This window comes from Podarcis melisellensis (genome assembly GCF_964234715.1).
Source record: "Podarcis melisellensis genome assembly, chromosome: 10".
Lineage (NCBI taxonomy): Eukaryota > Metazoa > Chordata > Lepidosauria > Squamata > Lacertidae > Podarcis > Podarcis melisellensis.
The window spans coordinates 30,736,174-30,758,791 of NC_138542.1; the positions used below are offsets into that span (position 1 = coordinate 30,736,174).

General features: G+C 40.6%; 1 protein-coding gene across 1 annotated transcript; it reads left to right on the top strand.

Annotated features, from left to right (window-relative positions):
• Positions 1-1,989: 1,989 nt before the first annotated feature.
• On the top strand, positions 1,990-22,618 carry LEMD3 (LEM domain containing 3). The gene is made up of 13 exons (XM_081928016.1): positions 1,990-3,605; positions 9,839-9,873; positions 11,405-11,468; positions 12,860-12,927; positions 15,978-16,057; positions 16,763-16,911; positions 17,595-17,696; positions 18,491-18,593; positions 18,745-18,923; positions 19,365-19,446; positions 20,054-20,159; positions 20,239-20,317; positions 20,514-22,618. The coding sequence occupies exons 1-13, from the start codon at positions 2,066-2,068 to the stop codon at positions 20,675-20,677; spliced, it is 2,751 nt and encodes a 916-aa protein (XP_081784142.1). The 5' UTR covers positions 1,990-2,065; the 3' UTR covers positions 20,678-22,618.

Below are 22,618 nucleotides of genomic sequence, written 5' to 3' on the forward strand. Positions count from 1 at the left end.
GTAGGAAGCTAACTTTGGTGGCTGCTGCATGTTATGTAAAATAAATGTAGTGCATAATTGTATTTTTTTTCTCTTGCTAACCAAAGCTTGCTTGCCATCCTCCTCCTCCAACTGGCATGGGAGAGAGGCCTTAAAAATGGGCTATGGAATGCAGTCTTTGTCCCTCCCATCAGGATCTATTCCACCCCTCATTTACCATCCTCACTGTTACTCATGAGTAAACTAAAAAGCCTTCTTGTAAGTAATTAGCATAGGGTTGGACAGAGTCACAGCAGTCCCTCTTATTTTTAATCTGCTTTATCCAAATGCCTTATTCCCCGGTTCTCATTTTTTAAAAAAGTCACAGTCTCTGATCATGTGGATACCTCCATTTCTGAATTTGGTTTCAACATCCTATCGGCATTTGCTATGTTCATTATTAAAAGGAATGTGGCAAAGTTCACCACTTCGAAGTAGGACATGGAGCCCATCCAAAATGACTGGAAATTATCTCAGGTGAACTGGAGGAACTCAATTTTGTATCATTGTGTCAAGCCCTAAGGAGTATTTTATCGCACTTTTAGGGGATGACTGAGTAGTTAAAGGCACACTGGGGTCATTTGGTAAGGTAAAGGAGCTGGTAGCATCAGCCACAGTGGTGAGAACAAATAGCATCTTGAAGCAAACCCATTTTTTGAGGGAGGTTTTGGATCTGGCTGCATTATGGTCACGCGAATAACGTTTTGAGCTGGGCATCCCACTGCAAAAGCTGTTACAGGATGAAGGATATGAAGCTGCTAAAAGTCTTTTACAGCTGTTCCTTTAAAGAACACAGAGCGAGCTCTTCAGTTCAGGACGTTAGGATTCCCCCTACACGTGTAGGGTGGCCCCCAAACTGAATTACACAGCCTCTCTCCGTTTGGACTTCGTGCCCTTTGTACAGGAAGGGAGTGTTTGCTTATAAAGTTGCTATTCCAGCCACATGGAAGAAAAACGTCCCTAATAAGGAAGACACGCGCGTGTGTGTGTAACACTGTGTGCTTTTACATGGCACGCATGGCATGCTTGTACTTTGGGGTCGAGATGGGAGTTTGCAGTCTCTCTGTCCCAGAGAGAGAGATCTTGAATTTAGGAAGCCCACACAACCCGCCTCCCTCCCTGGCGGGCAGAGCGGCGCTTCCAGGGTGACGGGCGGGTCTAGGCCACAGTCTAGTGCGCACGCGTCAGTTCCGGCCGGCGGGGACCAAAGGGATAAAACAAAAACCCTGAAGCTTCCCACACCTATCGCTTCCTTGTTCTGATTAGACTTCCCCAAGCCAAGCAAGTGCGGATTGCTACCTGGGCGAAGGAAGCTTTCAAATGCTTCCCAGCACAGCTGCACACTGTGTCTGCAAATATACTGATGGCCGTATCCAAACAATATTTAAATCTGCATCTCGCCCTTCCTGCCAAAGGAGCCCAGCAAGCGCACTTTCAGGTGGGCGTGTACAGGATCGCAGCGCCAGAAGGATCCATGTTTGATACTTGAAGCACGAGGGTGAAACTGGCTGAAGTCCGCAGGGCTTCCACTAGGAAGCCTCGTGCCTTTCAAAGTTGGCAGCAGGCAGAAATTCAACAGGTGTGGATAATAAACGGAGGTGCGCTGTAAACTGTTAAACTTCTGGCTGTGCCACAGAAAGTAAACGCAGAATCTGATTCCATCAGATAAAGACCGTTTCCTACTTTGGGTGTGGGTGTGTGGGTGTCACCTGAAAGGTTCTCTAAAAAACCAGGTGCGGCACAGAAACTCAGCGAGTGAACCCCACCACATCTCTTGAATTTCCGTCCAAGCCAAGGTGCGAATCCTGTCAGGAATAAAAAAGTCGCCCTTGGAGATTGGGTCGGCTTTCCCCTTTTTTCGAAGCTATGAGCAGAGCGCGCGTGTGCAGCGCTTAACTCTCCTTTTTTTACCCCGCACATGGCAGGGCTTCCATCGGCGAACCGGAACTCTCGTCAGAGGAACCTATAAGACCGCAGCCTCTTGGGCGGGGACCGGAGCTTCGGCGCGTGGGTAGGAAGCGGCCGCGGCGGCTGTTGAGGGAGGAAAATGGCGGCTGCCGCCGCCGCCGCCGCGCAGCTTACCGACGAGGAGCTTTTCTCCGAGCTGAGGCGACTCGGCTTCTCGCCGGGGCCCGTCACCGAGAGCACACGGCCCGTCTACCTGAAGAAGCTCAAGAAGCTCCGCGAGGAAGAGCGAGCTGGCGGGGCCCGAGCCGCCGCCGCCGCCGCCGCCAGCAAGACCCGGAACAGTAACAACAATAACCCCGGGGCAGGCGGCGGCGGCGGTTTGGCGTCTCGGCTGGCCAGCGCCGACCTCTCCTCCTCCTCCTCCCTGTCTGGGGCGGCCGGCGGCGTCCGGGCCCGCGGCGGCGGCGGCGGCAAAGTGCTGCTGGGCTTCAGCTCTGACGAGTCGGATGCGGAGGCCGGTCCCCGGGGCCCGGCTGGCGCCGCGGGCAGCCGGCGGGAGCGGGGCTCAGCCTCCCGGAGGGACGCGAGGCCTGCGGCGGCGGGCGCTGGCTGCCTCCCCAGCAGCGCGGCGGCGCCGCCTCTTCGGAGGAAGCCCCATGCCTGGTGGGGGGCGACGGCCAGGCGGGCGGCTGGAGCTCGGGAGCAGATTCCGGGCGGCGGAGAGGACGACGACGACGGGGAGGAGGACGACGAGGAGGAAGCAGCCGCCGAGGACGAGCCCCAGGAGGAGCAGCCGCAGCAGCAGCAGCAGGAGCGCTGCAAGAACCGCGCCGTGAACGGGAGCCGGTTCCTCTCCAGCAGGAGGGACAAGTACTCGGACTCGGAGGAGGAAGAGGCGGCGGGTGCGACGGGGGCCAAGCAGCAGGTGCTGAGAGAGGAGGTGCTTGCCCGCCACTACCTGGCCCGAAGGAGCCTTAACAGACCTGCCTCGCCGTTCTCGGGCCAGGCAGGTGCAGCAGGGGGCTTGATGGAGACTGGCCAGGGTGCTGGTGGTGGCCGTGCATTGAATGTTAGGGTGGTTGCTGCTGGCAGGAGCAGTGACAGGGGGAGAAGTCGAGAGGAAGACGAGGAGGAGGAAGAGGAGGAGGTCGACCTGGCAAAAAGGGGCGGGTATCTGGATTCCAGTCCTCCGCTCCTGCCCAGGTACCGTGGCGGTGGTGGTGGCTCTGTGAGGAAAGCCCACCAGCAGCTGTTTCTTCCGCCGCTGCTCAGCGGCTTGGACAGTAGTAGCAAAATGACTGATTCCTTGGGCGGCAACAGGAAACCAGCCAACAATCATATCCTCACTGGTGGCTACAATGTGGAACCCAGGATATATACCGCTACCACCAGCCTCTCTCCAGGTGCTACCACTTCCTCGTCCACTAGAATCAATCACTCCAACCACACAGGTTCAAATCATACTTATCCGAAAAACACCTACAAGCAGAAGGTTTCGGAGCCCGAGGAGGATCTTCTGCAGCAGTTCAAGAGAGAAGAAGTATCCACCACAGGAGGCTTCAGTGCCCATTACCTGTCTATGTTCCTCTTAACTGCTGCATGCTTGTTCTTTCTGATATTGGGGCTCACCTACCTAAGAATGAGAGGTTCGGGAATAACTGAGGATGTGGGAATTGACAGTAAGTATTGGGAAACAGGGCAGAAGCCCTTTGCTCCACTTAATGACGTAAATAAATGTGTGAAGTATGTCACATAAGGAACCCAGAAGCTTGAGTTGCTGCTTTGTTTTCTGTCAACCCTAACAACTGCTTCTGTAGACTTGTGGATGTTTTTGCTTACAGAGTGGAACGAGAAACAGCTTTTGGGCAAACCACAGAGACCCCTCTGTTCCTTAATTCAATAGCCTTTATGTAGATTTTGTTTCCTCTTAATTTCTTGCCGTTAATTTTGTTAGAATGTCTCAAACTTTTAAGGATATGTCCTTAAAGATGGATTGGGGTCATTGGCCAGGAGTTGGTGCACTTGACTATCTTTTTTCTTCTTCTCAGAACAGAATAATTACTCCTATGCCTCTTAGATTTAAAAATGGGAATCTTATTCTAAGCTTGTGATTTGCAGCTGTGGTGTTCGTGGGGTGAATCAGATTGTAAATGATGTTTGAAACTCAGGTACTCATCCAACTAATTGACAAAATTCAGACACAGGAGATGCTTCTGTTTAAAAATGAATGAGTTGCATAGGGTAAATTCATTCTGATGCACATGTATGTTAATTCCTACATGTAAATCTTATTATGTAGGTATTTATAACATGTGAGTGACACCTGTGTTTAAATTCTAAATTTAAATTCTAAATTTAAATTCTAAATTTAAATTTAGGATTTACTCTTAGGATTCTGAAAAAAATACTAATTGTCAGTGACTCAAAGTTGGCTTAGTTATATGGGGTTCTGACAGTTGGAAGGAACAGTGGGAGGAAATAGCAGGTGTTTGAGTTCAGCTGAGGGGGGATAGGGTAGTGGGAGATCTTGAGCAGGAAAAAAATAGTTTAAAGTGGTTTTAACAAGATGATTGTCTTGTTTAAGGCATAAACACCTTGGATTTAATATGCTGTCAGGAAAAAAAGGGGAGCTTAAAGGCCCCCTGAAAATCTGGCATACATACACCTTTTGCTAAGCAAATCAGCACCTTTAAATGATTTCCTGTAACTTGCAGTTCATTGACACAGCCACAAGGCTAGATTTAGAAGATCTTTCCATCTTAATGCTGTGTTTTTGTTGGTTTACTCTTGGCATTTTCATGGTGACCTGGTTTTCATGTCACCCTAAGCCCAAACCATAGTTTAGCAGAAACACACAGGTCCCAGGAGACAGATTTGTGCCTACCTTACTCCTCCCTAGTCACTCTGCTGCTATGCTAAGTCAGCGCTTGACTTAGCATGTGGTCCTGGGTTTGTGGTTTAACTGTCTTCATACTAACCATTAGATGTAACCCAAATTTGTCCCATGGTTTGTGGCTCATTGTTTGTTTGGAAGAGCTAAACTGTGAGCCTGGGTTCAGACATGCTAAATCAAGCTATGACTTAGTGTAACACAGCAGCCAGAACCACTGGGGAGGCAGTGCTCTTCTCTGGAAACTTGCACTCATATTTGGACTGAGCCATGGTTTGGTTTGGTTTGGTTTGGTGTAGTGTAGTGTAGTGTAGTGTAGTGTAGTGTAGTGTAGTGTGATGTATGATGTATGAACCAGGCCAGTGTTGTCCTGCTGGTAAAGATGGAAAAACAGAATACGATGGTTCCCCCAATGGTAGTTTTGTGATTTATGAAAACCTTTTTACTAGGAAAACATGGATAAAAGACAATTTCATACCTGAAAGCTGCAGTCTTCCTTGGTTTATTTAATCAGGCAAAGTGCTTCTTCCATACATTTGAATCCTTCTAGCTTAGGTGTATGTGTTCATTTTTATTAATCCATAATTGCCTGCCTGAAGTACTGTTTGGACAAAAAAAACCCTTGATGGATTCTAAAAACTAGGTAGATAAGTAATATGTTATCAGAATTCTGAAATTGTGCTGCTGTATGATGAGGTTCAAAAGTCAAAAAGTACGTGCTACTGTTTTTATCGGCCTGGTTTTTGTGTTGCTTCATATACCATGTAGATAACATGTGAAGCAGCACCCAAGACTTGAAATTCTTGGAAATAGCAGCCATATAAAGAGAGAGAGAAATTGGTGCCAAATCATAACATTTCCCCAGAGTTCTTGTGCCTCAAGCTATATTCCTAGTGGTTTGGTGATATGCTTGGCTTTTGAATCTCAAGCCTCCAGATTGCGTGCACACACATTCACCTGTTGGTTTTGGCAGGTGGGTACTGCATATTGAGTCATCTTGGCCCTTTCCTTATTAATATGCTATATGTATGCTAATTGCAATTTATATTTGCTTCTGAAGTTCTCTGTGGATATAATCTTACGGTCTCTGAGAGAGTGTATCAAGGGCCGTAGAATAGATAGCATTGATATTGAAGGCAGAGATCTGGACAGGGGCATCTCATATGAGCCTCTATCTTTGCTGCTGGCTTCAGTACCCTGCTTGAACTAATGTCAGAGCTCCAGCATCTGTAGGGTCAAAAGAGGGACATGTCTGGAGCCTCCCATGAAGCAGCTTGGAGCTGAAGTATTCAAAGCTGCCCCAGTCCCATGACACTCCAAACCAAGGAGAGAAAGTTTAGACATTTTTCTAAGCATGTCTGATGAAGCAAAATGTCCTTTAAAGAATTGGAATGTGTATAATTCCAGCAAGGCTCAGGCGAGGAGAACAGACAAATGTGTCTTGTCGCCAATTTCTAAATGTGTGTAATAACTGTAAGCTTAGGATTTTTTGGGGGGGGGTAGAGGTTTTGTGCAGTAGCTTCTGAACAAGTGGATCTTGAAAACTGAAATTTGTATCAAAACTGCATACTTTTTCAGGTGGGCAAGAATGTTTATTGTGTTTCTGAAACTGAGGTGCACCCAACAAAGTTGGGGAGGAGCTGTAGCTCCTGGGTGCTGCACATGCTTTTGTACGCAGAATTCCCCAAGTTCAGTCCTTGGTGTCTCCAGGTGTGACTGGGAAAGGCCATATCTGAAATCCTGGAGAGCTAATGTTAGTAACCGGGGACAGTGCTAAGCTGGATGGAATAGTGGTGAGACCCAGTCAAGGCAGATACTTGCCCTACAGCTCCCACAGTCCCTCACATTGCTGACAGGCACTAATAGGAATTGGAATCCAACAACATCTGGAGGGTCACAGGTAGGCCACACCTACCTACTCTGCTGCATTTGCCTACAGAGTGTGGAAATATTGTTGCTGGTACGTAAAGTGGACTTACGCTGCATATAGCAACATGTTCCTCTGTGACATGGGACTAGTGATCTTGGCAGCAGCCATGTATTCTAAACAATAGCTGCGCTGAGGTACAACGTATATGATCCTCCAAGCAACTTTCTGTTGCTTGATTTAAAATGTTTGTTAAAGGTAAAAGTTTCTGTAAGTGGTTAGAAACTTGACTGCCACTGCAGGCTTTCAAAATAGGGCTGGAATGTTCTTGAGCAGGAAGCTATGTGATGTAATCTTGTTTTCAGGGACTTGGTACAGGGGAAAAAAATGGCTGCCCCAGGCATAAACGTTTTCTTTTTAAAAGCAAACTACCTTGTAACTGCAAGTTGACTAACTGCTTCCCTCACTCACCTCAAAGTCAAATAAGCTTTGTTCCCCCCAATTATTATTGTTATTTTATTTCATAAAATTTATACACTGCTTGATTGTAAAAAACACACACACCCTCAAAGTGGTTCACAAAAACGTTAAACCAGTAGAATTATCAATAAGAAGAATTAACAAAAATTTAAGACTTTCAAAAGTTAAGATAATAAAGCATATTAAAACTTGCACCAACTTTCTAAGTATCTGGGCAAGCAAATGTTTCCAGCGGGCACTGGAAAGAGTACAGTAAATGCACATGGCATCTGCCAGATATCCATAGGCAGGGAGTTTCAAAGTGTAGGTGCCGACACTATAAAAGATCAAGTTCTTACAAATGCAGAACGGGTATTATGTGCACCTGTAACAGTTCCGCTGCTTGAAGTGGTTGAATATTTATTTATTTACAGTGGTACCTCGAGTTACATACGCTTCAGGTTACAGACTCCGCTAACCCAGAAATAGTACCTTGGGTTAAGAATTTTTTCTTCAGGATGAGAACAGAAATCATGCACCAGTGGCAGCGGGAGGCCCCATTAGCTAAAGTGGTGCTTCAGGTTAAGAACGGACCTCCGGAATGAATTAAGTACTTAACCCGAGGTACCACTGTATAGCATTTGTACCCCACTCTTCAGTCAAAAAGGCTCCCAGAGTGGCTGACAAGAAATCAAAACAAGCCATTCCCTACCTGCAGGCTTCCACTCTAATAAAAGGAAGGAATATCCCTGAAAGCTCCCCTAGTCCCAGGTTGGGAAGAAAAATTCAGCAACGGTGGTGGGGGTAGGGATTTCTTTTCCAGCTCTACTTAAAAGCTGGGCAGTCTTTTCCACAACCTGGTCAGAGAACAGTTGGCCATACCAATAGTTGGAATTGTGCCTGAAATGAACTGTTAGCTGGTGAACTTAATGGGGGGGGGTGTCAAATGCTCTCTCAAACTGGTTTCAGGCCGTAACCTGGTTGTAGCCAGTGTTAGGAACTCAGATATATAAGATAGGCACCAAATGGCTCTTTAAGCCCAGGGTTACAGTCACCAAACTGGAGTGTCTCTTTGCCATTTTGGGGCCAGATGGCTCGATAGTCGTATTTTTCAATATGACTTTTTGGTTCCTGAAATTCATTCTAATTGTGCAGATAAAATTTTTAAGGACGTGTTGTTAGTGTGTGAAAACAGGCAGGATTTAAGGATTTCCAGGAATGCACCTCCAGATAGTGGAGACATCAGGCGCCATCCTGGCGCTGGACATCTGCACTTGCTTGCAAGTGGCCAATAGTGCATGGCGAGTGGCAAATTTTGAATGCTGGTTTCAGCATTTTGCAGCAGCTGAATCTCATATACACAATTTCTTCACCTGCTATATTATCTTCACAACATCCTTATGCAGTAGGTTATGCTGAGAAGAGCAACCATCTCAGTGAATTTCATGGCTCATTGGGAATTCTAACCTGGGTCTCATTGGTCCTGGTCTGTTACTGAAACCATTCCATGACATGCTTAAAATATATTATGTGTACACCTAAACATAACATTGGATATGTTTTTCTGCTTTCTTCTCAAATGTAAATGCTTGACTTTATGAGCACTATCAGTGTAGTCAGCAAGAACTGTTCTTGTATACCTGTATACGGCCCAGTATACATGAAGGAGTGTCTCCTCCCCCATCGTTCTGCCCGGACGCTGAGGTCCAGCGCCAAGGGTCTTCTGGTGGTTCCCTCATTGCGAGAGGCAAAGCTACAGGGAACTAGGCAGAGGGCCTTCTCGGTAGTGGCGCCCGCCCTGTGGAACGCCCTCCCATCAGATGTTAAAGCGATAAACAACTACCTGATATTCAGAAGACATCTTAAGGCAGCCCTGTTCAGGGAAGTTTTTAACGTGCGATATTTTAGTGTATTTTTGGTTTCTATGGAAGCCGCCCAGAGTAGCTGGAGAAACCCAGCCAGATGGGCGGGGTACAAATAAATTATTATTATTATTATTATTATTATTATTATTATTATTATTATTATTTCTTTTGGCAATACTTAAGTCTTCAATTACTGTTTGAGGGTACCAAACAAATTGGGCTGGCTGCTGAATTGTGCTTAGTAGAGCTCTGCTGTAGAAGGTAGGGGGGGTGAGACCTTTTTTGCCAATTTCCCCCTCTTCCTGCAGCCCCCTGAGCCTCCTAAAAGTCTCCTCTGACAGGTTGGTGAACCCTTTGAAGTCCGCATGATGGGTAGCATTGAGGAAGTGGGCATCTGTGAATATTGTCTTGCCCTCTTCCTAGAACAGGAAGTCTCATGCCTTCCATACGCAGAATACCTGTTTCCATTTGTGGAACAGCCACTCTGTATCCAACTAAAATCTAGTAAGTTGTTGATAGCCTGCTCAAATTCTGCATTTTAGCTGTTTAGGAGCAAGTTTATGCTTTCAGCAGTGACATGCTATGGTAGCCAAGCAAGTCAGGTGGACAACTTCCCCACTTGCTTCTAGGTGTAGTAACACTATCATACACAAAATATTATGAATGGCATGATATTGTGCTAGTTGTCACATTGTAATTACTGGATTCCTTTGTAATATGTATAAGAATGTAAGCTAAGCTGCATTTAACCTAGTGGTTTTAATTTTTGCAACATTTAAGATATTGGTATTGAAATGGTATTAAGTAAATTTCTTTTTCCCCCCTTAATAGATAAAAATCTTCTCACTGGGATGGTTAATAGAAACGTGAGTATGTTCTTAGTATCTATGTTGAGGGCTTGTCTTTGAGCTGTATTATGTCCTGATAATTTTGATTAAATAGGCTATTGACAACCTTAAATCTTGGATAATCTTAATGCAAGAGTTTTGTGTCTGCAAGCTAGATCTCAATTTTACTAAAAAATTGTGTCCTAAGAATTGTTGCCGACTCTGAGAAGTCCAGTTTGTAGGCCTCTTGATTATAAGGCTGTGTTTGAATTACTTGTACACAAACCCTACACTGCAGAAAAAAAATAGTTGAATTAGGGGAAATCCTGTTTTGCTAGCTTAAGCACATTAGGTTCTGAAACCATTTACTCTGATGGCCTTATCATTTCCAACCACTCACCTAGAAGTGAGGGCACTCAGTTCCTTGTATTGCTTTGCTTTCAGTATGCAGTAGCCTCACAATTTTTGGCAAGGTAGATCAGTCCCTATATGACAAACTACCATCCAAACGTAACACAGCATTTCATATAACTACACTCTTCTTTGAGCCAGTATTGGAAGAGTGGCAGCTGAGAGAGAGAGACTCATGGGAAAGTAAATTGTTCGTTCCTTTTAATTAGAGCGTTGTGCCTCTCCCAGCCCCTGGGTTTCCTTGCTGTTGAGTGATGTTTCTCAGAATTTAGGATGGTATACTTTTAAGTCTGTGGCACTAAAGATGTGAAAGCCCAGGGGGCAAAAACATACTTTTCTCCCAATTTTGAAGAGAACACACACTCCTGTGAAACAGTTTCTCTTTTGGGATGAGTGAAATTTTATTCATTTGGAATGTCTAGTGTGAAAATTTCTGTTAAAGGCATTCTGAAGCTTTAGAAACTGATAATTTCTATCTATAACAATGTAGAAATATGCAATGCTTGGATCAGAGATGCATTTCTGCTCCTAGGGCATGCTGCCATCTACATGAAGAACATACATTGCTTTTGTTTCCTACAGCTTTCTTAGTTTGTGCATCTCAGAAGTAGGAAAAAATAAGATAATGTGTGTAGATAGCACAGGATGCAAACATTTGCAACTCTTTAGTATTTAGCATGCTTACCATTTTGTAAACTTATATAAGGATTGCTCTATGAATTTCATACTTAGCATACTTACTGCTTTGCTTGTAGAAAATGAAGCCATGTGTCATATAGCAACATGTTACATACAAAAATGTATCATTTATATTGTTTGTATTTCTATAATTTTGTATTTGTGTTATTGTATTTGTATTTATCTGCTTATTCTTGAGTCACCTTGGAAGCCTTTTTGGCTGAAAGGCGGCATATAAATAATAACATAGTGACATAATACATTTTATATTAAAGCAGCAAAGTAAGTTTCGTTTAATAAGAATGTATCTATTCGATATATTTTCATTTTCCCCCAAATGGGGGGAAACAATTTCCCCCCACTGCTTCAATTTTTTGGGGGGAAATTTTACATCTCTGTGTAGTGCTATCTAGGATATATGCTATTTCCATTATTTCAGACTTTATTATAACACTTCTTAACTGGCTTATTAAATTTCTAGGTAAATGAAACAATTCTTATGAACAGCTTATATAAACTACATGATAAGCTGGCACAAATAGCAGGTGAGCATTTAAAGCCAATATTAAACTGTTGGATTTCAAAAGAATGCATGTGTAAAGATTTATAGCAATAAGCAAATTGTGAAGGTACTTTGTTATTGCAGGAATAAGAATAATTATTTCATTTTTTTTGATACAATATTTTTTTGTATTGGATCAGTGCTTATATCACAGATATTATGGTAAAATACCTTGTCTTGACTGTTGAAATATGCTTATAAAACAAGAGAGATTTTAAAACAAGAACTTAAATATTGCATTAATCAGCAGGGTAACTAATTCCCTCAGGAAAAAAAAAATAGAAAAAGTTGTGTTGGCCCATTAGGGAAAAATGTCAAAGGTAAGTAAGCTTATTGGGACCAGCTAAAATAATATGAAATAGTGAGCCAACTTTCAAGCTGTCCAGAACTCTTCATCAGGCAGACATTAAAACAAAATTTGACAGGGCAGGGTAAGTGAGGTTCGGAGGAGGCAAGAAAATGCAGGGAGTGGTGTACTTTCTGAAGTCTGCAGTTTATAGCAATCTTGAGTTGGAATACAGGAGTTCCCCAAGGTCCAAGACAGATTGCAGGTTGCATTCATTACTGTTGGGGCTAAAAAGCAGGAATGGATGTTACCCTTGTTTTTGGAAAGAGAAAAATGAGCAGTTTTCCAGTTTTGTGTCGGGCTCTAACTGGAACACACAAGTGACTTATGAGGCAAAGAACAGAAAGGAGGAGTCTTTACATTAGCAAAACTTTGGATCATTTGCATCAGTCCCCCAAGGTCTTCAAATGGTAGAAGATTAGCTATGAGAGACTACTTCAGTTAAATCCATCTTGCATTTGGTTTTGATTTTTCGTCAGAAATAAAGTTAGTAAATAAAAGTCAGCGTAGTGGTATTCAGTTTCTTACCTATCTTTCACCATGAGGTCCAGGGGGAGAGCCTTTACAACAACTTAAAAATACAAGATTGAAAATATTTAAGAGAGTACCTTTGCAATATGTGTATCAATAGGAACTGTACAGAAAACCTATTTTAAGTCTGAGAAATTTTAGAAGTGTATATACTGTAATCGTTGAAGTACACAATATCATTGAACTTAAAGATTATTAGACTTTATTCCATACCTGAATAGAATTTGACACTTAAGTTAATCTTGAGAATAAGCTCTAGTGAAGAAAAAGGACTCTACTTCTGTGTATACATGTATAAGATTGTACTGTCAACTGTTAGTAGAGTCATCTAGAGATTTATATACTATTTATCTTACAGGATACTTTTCTATCAAAGCAATATCAAAAATAACTTACAACATTTCCCCTCATGTATCCAAAGTTAGTATTAATATATCCAAAGTTTATTTAGTCACATAACTGTGAGAAATACATAAAAATACTTTTCATTGTACTAGGAGATCATGAATGTGGCAACTCTATCAAGAAAGGTCTTTCTCTCCAGGAGGCAGATACATATTTAAAAGTGAGTAAATGCTCATCATTTTAAATATTGCAATTAACTTGGTATGAATGTTACATTGACTTAGCTTTGTGTTCAGTTATTCCTCTTAAAACATATTTTTGTCAGCAAAACAGAAGCTTCAGTGGTAGGTTTCTTAGCATGTGTGATTTAATAGCAAAAAAAATATTGAGTGGGAAAATGTAGGTTTTTGGTGTGTTTTTTAAAAAAAGCAGGATTCTGTTCTTGTTGGTCAAATTACTCATTATAACCTATATATTTAAAATACATTTAGCCGTCCTTACCTGCTTCACTATTGATCAGAAAGCTCTCTAAGAATAGGAGAAACCTGCACTTGAAGGGTTGTGGGAGACCATAAGCATCCAACTGAAGTGTTTACATGCTATGTGCGTTTTCAGTTGAGAACCATGTAGCCAAACCTTGAGTGTTTTGGTCTTTAGAATAGAGGGATCAAGCCCCAAGCACAGTGGTTTCTCTTCATTACCTGATGAGGGTTTCCATACATTTTTCAGCAGACTGTTGTTTCTCTGCTTTGGGGTGAAGTACTGTGGTTCAGCTGACACCTCTAAATTTTTACTTAATATTGTATGGCACCAAGGAAGGATGTGCACTCTACTCAGTTGCCTCTGATTAGGCAAAAAACTTAAGCACCATACCCTGCTGTTCTGGGGAGAGAATTCTGAAGGTATGACACTTGAATACAAGGTTTTACAGGCTACCGGAGAGTAGTCCTGAGCAAAGAGTAGCAAGAAGCTCACAGATTTTAAATTTGGAGTAGGTATGTTGTGGGGAAGATTCTTCTGCCTTATTTCTTCTTATACTGCTTACTCCTTTCACTCATCTGTGTGTACCTGTGTCATGAGGGAAGTCCTTTGGGAGTTTGCCAGTCTTCTACAAAGGAGAATTTTTTGCAGTTGAGAAGCATGATAGTTTGACTTTCTCTAGCTCTGGACAATATGAAGGCTTTGGGCCTAATCTGATCCGCATGAACATGGCAATATTGCTAGTAGAAACATAAGTGTTGAATTTTGTTGCTCATACATAAGTATGTGAATGTCATTTTCTGCAATTTGTTATATAAATATTTAGCTGTTGTATTCAATAGCCCGGGAGGAATGTTGATGTGATAGTGAGAGACTGACAACCATAGATACTCCCCCCCTCCAGTTAATTAACTTCATAAAAACTGGTTCTGCCAGATTTTTTGTCCAAATTCCTACATAGCTACTTATTAACTAAATTCTTCTACTCTGAGTACAGGGATTTGCATTGTTGATTATCAGCTTATTTCAATAGCATAGCAACATCTCAGTCTTGTGTTGCCTTATTAGACATTTACTAGCAACAAGAATAGTTCTAAGCTAAATTCTCTTTGGCCCTACAGTGGTGATACAATACATTTTTCTGTTGAAATATGCACTATATCACTGTTGGTTGGTGTATAATATGCAGTCTGGGGCTATTTTAAGACCTGTGTGTTTTGAGGGAATGCAGAAACAAGGAAGCTAAGGCCAGGGAGATTGTGCCACCAACTCTGAAGATACTGTCAGTTGGCCTGGGAGGTCTCTGTTGCTCTATATTTTATACCGTTGTGTTTTAGTGTTTTAGTGTTTTAAAATTGTAAACTGCATTGTGTTCTCGGGCAGAAAAACAGCATAAACGCAGTTCATTAAACAATAAATATACGACTTTAAAAAGCCTTACATTATAGTCTCTCTTTTCATAGGAAAAGGGCAATATTGATTTGCATTCTTGGAACGGGAAGTAAGCAATTAAACTAGGACAGAAGTATAGAGCAGGGTGCAATTTTTTTTACAAAAGTAGTAGAACTAATTTCCATAGAACAATTCAAACACAGAGTATGGCATTTGTGTGTTCTAACATTTTTTAAAATGGATTTAAAACTTTGATGATTAAAAATGGGTAAATGCATTGTCATTCTAATGCACTGTAATACTTTCAGTAGTTTGTACATGTAGACTTGCAAGCAGCACATCCCAGTGCAAATGACCTGATTGTGTTGAGAACTGGGGCAATTTTCCTGTTTCTCTCCCCAAGTAGTAGCAGATTGGAAGAGCATTGGTTGCAACCAGGCACAAATAAGTGTTCAAAGGTGCAAAGGAATGGTTTTTTTAAACAGTATTTTGCATCCACCGGAAAAATAATTATATCAAAAAAATCAAACCTCACAGAAATTAGCAGAGCGCTAGTATTACTTTTAAGATGCATATATTTGTAAAATATATCTAGAGGCTAACCTGTTACCAGTCTAGACATTTTATAGCTTTGCATCCTTGCACTACAATGTAAAAATATCTGTTTACTGCTTTTTATTCTGCTATTAGTTTTTCTGTTCCTCTGTGTGAAATACACATGGCTGCTGCCATTTGTGATTACCGTGTTGATTCATTGATGTAGTTGATTTGGTAAAAAAGCCAGGAAATATGGTTGCATTTTATTGCACAGCTATTATTAGCATTTAAATATTACTCAGTGCTAAACACAGAATCAAAATTGGCTGAATGGCTTTTGTTCCTATCAGTATGACAAGGGAATGGAAGGGGTAGGAAGGAAGCACATTTAGAGTCAAAAGTCTGGTCGCTTGATAAATGTCAAAAATTTGTTCAAAAGTGAAGAGGCCAAGCCAAGTGAGGGCATGGCTGCATCTCCAGTTGCATCAGACAGCAGCCTGGTGAAATTGTCATAGTGTGTTAAATGCTATTGCAGGGGTTTGAAAGGGTGGGGCAAGCAAATACTTCATTTAATTTTCCTGCATTTGATAGACAAGTTCCGACTATAAACCACAGAATTTAATATTGATAAACCAAGCTGAATAAAATGTGGTTGGCTTTGCATGTTCCAGATGTTGAGGAAGGAATTGATGGTTGAGGAAGAATTTATATATAAAAATGTGGTGGTGGTGGTGTTCCCTTTTATTATATTAAAATGCTTTGGATAATATTGTCACATTTTTGTAGCATTTATTTTGGAATATCTCTTGCAACAACTCCTGCCATTGAACCTTTTGCTTTGTTTTCTTTGTTTCTCTTTAGAGTTTAGGTCCAGAATACGAAGGTGTATCTAATGAATCCCTGCAATGGATTCTAAATAGTGGAGAAGATGTTGGCATAAAGTAAGTCATTTTATTTAGTAGTCTGCTTTCACACAGAAGCTCAGTTCAGGCAACCTTTTAAATAATGGTTTGGTATTATGAACAAGGGACGCGGGTGGCGCTGTGGGTTAAACCACAGAGCCTAGGACTTGCCAATCAGAAGGTCGGCGGTTTGAATCCCCGCGACGGGGTGAGCTCCCGTTGCTCGGTCCCTGCTCCTGCCAATCTAGCAGTTCAAAAGCACGTCAAAGTGCAAGTAGATAAATAGGTACCACTCCGGCGGGAAGATAAACGGCGTTTCTGTGCACTGCTCTGGTTTGCCAGAAGTGGCTTAGTCATGCTGGCCACATGACCCGGAAGCTGTCTGCGGACAAACACCGGCTCCCTCAGCCTATAGAGTGAGATGAGTGCGCAACCCCAGAGTCGGTCACGACTGGACCTAATGGTCAGGGGTCCCTTTACCTTTATTATGAACAAACGCAAGATCCATATTGCTCCCTCAAAAATTGGTGCACTTGCCCTCCAAAGCAGAATAATATGAGGTTTCTGATTGGCTGAGGGCGGGGATGAATGATAAGCATAGGTTGCTGATTTGGTTGTTACAACAATGTATACTTAGTATAAAACAAGAAATGGAGGGGAAACCACAGAAGAAAGGAGGCATGTGTGCATTTGTGACTCATTCATGTCTAAGCAATAGCTGTCATAATATCTCTTTTTAAATAGGTTTGTTGACAACAGCTCTGATGAAGATTCCATAACCAATACAACTAATGTAAAATACCTGGTATCAACTAGGCCACAGATGTCTTTTACATGTCGTTTTCGCCGTGCATTTATTACTGTAACGTGTAAATCGTTAATTCTGCTTTTGGGTGAGTTTTTCCCCCTGTCAGTTTATTTTAATACTTGTATATCTCTAGGGAAACTGCGAGAATGATGTTACCAGACAAGTGCTTAAGATTTTGTAATCTACTTCATGGTAGATTAGTCTACGGGAAAGAGGAGAAAATAGGCAACCACTTTCTAAAAAAATTGTGTAGGCAGGACATGTTGGCAACATCAAAATTCTGTAGTGTAAGAAACAGTCTTTATCTTCTCTTCATTTACAATGAGATCTTAGCAAAGTCTGTCCCTTTCTCAAGAAAGAAGCACTAAAAACTATAGGCATTCTCACCTTGTATAAAAAATTGTTACTGCTCCTATAGTTCAGTAAAAATTATTCATCAACATTTGGTATAAAGCAGAGGTGGGAAACCTCCAGACATTGCTGGATTGCAGCTTCCATTGTCCCTGGTAATTGACAGTACTGAGGATGATGGGAGTTCTAGTCCAACAACATCTGGAGGGCCACAGGTTACCTGCCCCGGGTAAAAGTATTCTTCATAAAAGATACCAAGGAGTAGATGGAAGTAGTAGATGAATGATGTTCCTCCTTAAATACCTTTAAAATGTTAGTTTTGTGTAAAATATGTCTACTGCATAATGACAGCCAGTGATTTTTTTTTTAAATAAAATTTGGATTATTCAGCTAAGAAAATCTTTCTATTTGGCACAGGTATAGGAATGGCTTGGGGAGTCTTAAGGTATATGAAATACCGATGGTCTAAGGAAGAGGAAGAGACCAGACAGATGTATGATATGGTTGTAAAAATTATAGGTAAGTTTTAGCTCAATTTGGCAGTGGCTGGACTCAGACACAATACTAAACTTTGGGTGTGGGTGTGTGAATGAGTGAATGCGGCAGACTCCCTCTCATTCTCCTTTCTCCAGTTCAACTGCAAGCAGATGAGAAACTCTTGCTTTCATTTTCGGTAAACTGCAGTTAAATTTTACTTGTGAACCCTAAGCAGTGGTTAGCTTAACTATGAATCATCGAATTTGTAGAGTTGGAAGGGACCGTGAAAGTCATCTAGTTTAACCCCCTGTAATGCAGGAATTTCAACACCCGGTTCCCTGAAGCAGGCCAACTCCATTAAAAAGCAGTGTTGAAGTTATTAAGACTAACTACTATTTGCCTGGGTTCAGAAATACTGGTAAAATGCTGTTAGTTAAAAATAGAAGTGAAGGCTTCTGATTTTCTCTTTGAAATGGAGTTGAGGGAAGCAAGGAGCTGATGAACTGTAGGCTTGTGTTTATAATGCTAATCCATAGTCTAGCATTACATGTGAATGAAGCCAGCGTCTCGCCAGATGACCCTGTCAGGGGAATCTGCATCATTTTCAGTTTTGTGTACTGTATTGAGAAGTTAAATGCTATTCAAGGATGGAAAATGGAGAATATTTCATGCTGGAAGATCTTTGAATAGCTTATTATGCTGTCTTCTGATATATATCTTACATGTAAGAGGGGCAGTATCTTGAAACATTTTTTTCTTTAAATACTATCATTTGTAAATGTGATTGATTCCAGTTCAGATTTTACAGTATTGCTAACTTGGTGCAATTATTTCAGATGTTTTAAGAAGCCACAACGAAGCGTGCCAGGAAAACAAAGACTTGCAGCCATATATGCCTATTCCACATGTACGAGATTCCTTGATTCCACCTCAAAACAGGCATGTGCAAGTTACATCATAGTTACATTATAGTCAGTTTATACTGATGCATGTTCTGTTTTGCCTTCAGTGGGAGAAGTACACCACACTGATAAGTAACTTTGCTTTCGTAACTTTTGAAAACTTTTTTTGGGTTTGTTTTTAAATATAGGAAAAAAATGAAAAAAGTATGGAACAGATCTGTTGATTTCCTTGCTGCTAATGAATCTAGAGTTCGCACAGAAACACGAAGAATAGGTGGTGCTGACTTCCTGGTTTGGAGATGGATACAGCCATCTGCACCATGTGATAAAATAGTAGTTATACCATCTAAAGTATGGCAAGGGCAAGGTAAGTAACTGTTTATTTATACATCCCTTCAGTCTGCATTTACCCTAGCTGAGGTCTGTTACCATTTTAAACTAAATTTAATACAACTTAATTGTAGTCAGAAAATTGTGCTTTAAACAGAGCTTTTTTATCATTGCTTCTTGCAACATCTATAGCTATGTACGTTCTTTCTAATACTAGTGTCTTGTACAGTTATAAAAAGAAAGTGAACTCTTATCCCTCAGGGCTGTTCCTTGGCTTTTGAAATCTTTGTGTCTCAGTGTGCTCTAAAAGTTAGTTTATCAGATTCCTACCATAGAAGCTAGTAGTTGACCCCACACATAATGCACACACTTGTATGCTTTTATAACTTGTGTAATCTACAGGAAACTGATTAATATTTGAAATATGTGGACTAGAATCAAATCCTATTTGCTGATTGAACTTTTTCCCCCTTGGCAGCGTTCCATTTAGATAGAAGAAATTCACCACCAAATAGTTTGACACCATGCCTAAAAATTCGCAATATGTTTGATCCTGTCATGTAAGTACTTTTTAAATTCACTGCAAATAGAAAACATTGAGTTTATGTTTTGTCTTGACAGTACAGATGCAGAAGGAATACAAATTCATTCTTACTGTCTTAGTTGGTATAATGACACTGGGCAGCTGGAGAGGGAGACATAAGAACAAATTGCCTGAATACTGTTTTCATTTTTAACTTCATGTGATGACCCAAGCAACTAGGGCTTTCTCTTTGTTGAGAACCAGCCTTTTACTTTGACTCTTCCACTATTCATAACCTTATATTTTTAATGCATATTCATTTCAGAGAAGTTCTGTTCCAAGGAAGTCAGTACTTGTAGACCTATAGGCCATATTTGCATGGATTGCTAAACCAGGGGTGGGGAATATTTTGATCCTTGTTGGACAATAATTCCCATAATCCCGAACTACTTATGTGATGCTTGCTAGCGTTCATGGGAATGGGGCTCCAACAACCTTTAAATGTCCACAGGTTAACCATCTCGATCTAGAGAAAATGTTTATTACTGTGTTTCCTAATAAGTTTGTATCGTTATTTTTTTTAACAAAAAAATCAAAATACTAATAATGATGTGCAAGTTTTGTTTTATATGTGTGTATTTTAGGGAAATAGGTGACCATTGGCATTTGGCAATTCAAGAAGCGATCTTGGAAAAATGCAGTGATAATGAGGGAATTGTCCACATAGCAGTAGACAAAAATTCACGTGAGGTAAAAAAAATGATTTAAAGTCGATAGTATACTCAGTTTCTCTATTTGATACAAATCAAAGCTTTATTTCTCTCCTCAGGGTTGTGTATATGTCAAATGTTTATCTCCAGAATATGCTGGAAAGGCTTTTAAAGCATTACATGGATCTTGGTTCGATGGTAAGTTGTTCTGATTTACAATTAATTTAGCAGGTTGGTAGTTGGCTATACATCAGTCTCAACAGCAAGAGTGACTAGCTTCTAAATAAAAGTATTGCATGTCATAGTATTCATCTCAGTTATACGCACAAATCAGTGTGTAGAATAATGCTTTAAAAATTCAAAATCTTAACATTCTGAACTTTCTTTACTATAGGGAAACTGGTAACTGTAAAATATTTACGGCTAGATCGATATCATCATCGTTTTCCCCAGGCTATTACTTGCAATGCTCCATTGAAGCCATCAAATACACGCATGAACTCAATGTCACATCTTCGTCTTCGAACAGGCACAACTAACTCTCAGGGAAACTCCTGAGACATCTTACTGCTACCAGAACTGTTGACTTGCAGCAGGAAAAATTCCTGTCTGGTCCTGTCTTCCACTTTTAGTACTTTTTGTATGTAACATTTTCATTAATCAAAGTTCCAGAGGTCTCATTTTTCAGGATTTCTGAGCAATGAGGCAGTAATACTGAACAATTGCTCTATGAAGTGTTTTGGAGCTCAAGCAAACAAACACATTAAGTTTTGCATGACAGATGTTGAATTTATTAAACATTCTCAGATGTGGCTGTATTTTTGCACCAACAAGTGTTTGATAACAGTCTAAAAGCATGGAGATGTACTGTATTTCCATAGTTCCTGTGAAATAATCTTGTGGGTATTTTGTAACACAACCACCTACAGTTTCTGATGGCAAGTAAGTAGAAGTGTTAGTTTCTGTCTGGTTTTTGGCTTCTGTTGCTGTAAAAGCTTCATCTGTGTCAGCCTAAGGATGAGAAAGGAATTAGGTCTTGGTAATTGCTGAGAGAAAACAAACTGAATACAGGTTTACTGGTTTTGTATATAAATGTAGATGCTGGTGGCGGAGGCAGCAAAAGTAATTTTGTTTTGTGAGGATGTCTGCATTAAAGCAGTGAATAAGCTTCCTATTTTATTCATAACCTAATGTTTTCTATGTTTTGGCTGTACCATTACATAAAGGCCAAACACCTTGAAGTATTAGATACAAGTTAAATATCTTTTATAGGTTTTATATTAAAATATATGGTTATGATTTTTGTGTGAATGGTCTGATATTGTAACTGTGATAATGGATTCAAAATTATGTGAGCAATAAAGACACAATTGGCAGGTACTCAAACACTTTGTGAAAAGCTGTTATTTATTACAAGGAGAAGCTTTGACAAAATTGACCACTGGGGAATATACTTTCCTATATGGTTTTGCTACCTAGGCATGTGTGAAATTAAACAGATGCACATATTTTTGGAAACAAAAATCTTGGTTGTTAGAGCTTAGAAGTGCAGAACACTTACAGCAAGAATTTATGTTCAATATTAAATGTGTGCATTGTTTACACCTAAAACTACAAAAATGTTGACCTTTAGTTGAAAATATCAAATAATTGGATTCAGTAATTCCTGTTGAAGCAGCATAATTTGTCAATCCACCTGGATATTGCATAAGTGAAGAGATGGGAAACCAGCCAGTTTAAAATACATTTATTAAAGCCCAGTTTCTATTGTAGATATGGATCTGCAGCATGAACTTGCACAAATGCACGTTTTCTTATGGTTAAGTGAACATGATGCACACTTCTGTAACAGAAAATCCTATTGTGCCTTACCTTTGTGCTTTTTTGTGGGCAACATGTTTAATAATGATGGTCGGTTTCTTATCTTTGAAAAAAAACTTGGTCTATGTCCTGGATGCTAATGAACAAGTATATGTAATATAATCAGCCATGCAAAATTCTACTCACCAAGAACAAGTACATATTTTTGACCAGCGAGTAGATTTTTGTCAAGCCTGGTAAATTTTTCATGAGATTTACTATATACATATACAAATATGTACAATATATATGTATATGTATTATATGTATATAATCAGATTTTGCTGTATTTGTGCATCATAGTGATTTATTGAGCTGAGTAACCATCTTGTGACCTGTTGCAAGTGTGAATGTAAAATTTAGTTGTGGCAGTTTAAAAGGTTGCCTTTTGATGCAGTCGCATCGTTCTTGCTTCTAAACTATTTGTAAACACACTGTACATTTATTATAGTAATCTGTACTATTATGCAGCTTATTTTACGTTTAAAATGTTGACCAATATTCCTCCCTGCAAGACAGATGGGAATGTGTATAATACCTTGGACATTTGAAAAAAATCAGATGTTTGTAATTTGTAATTTGTCCTGTAAAAACACAAAAGCAAAACTAAACTAATTAAAGATTTATTAGGGCTTTTTA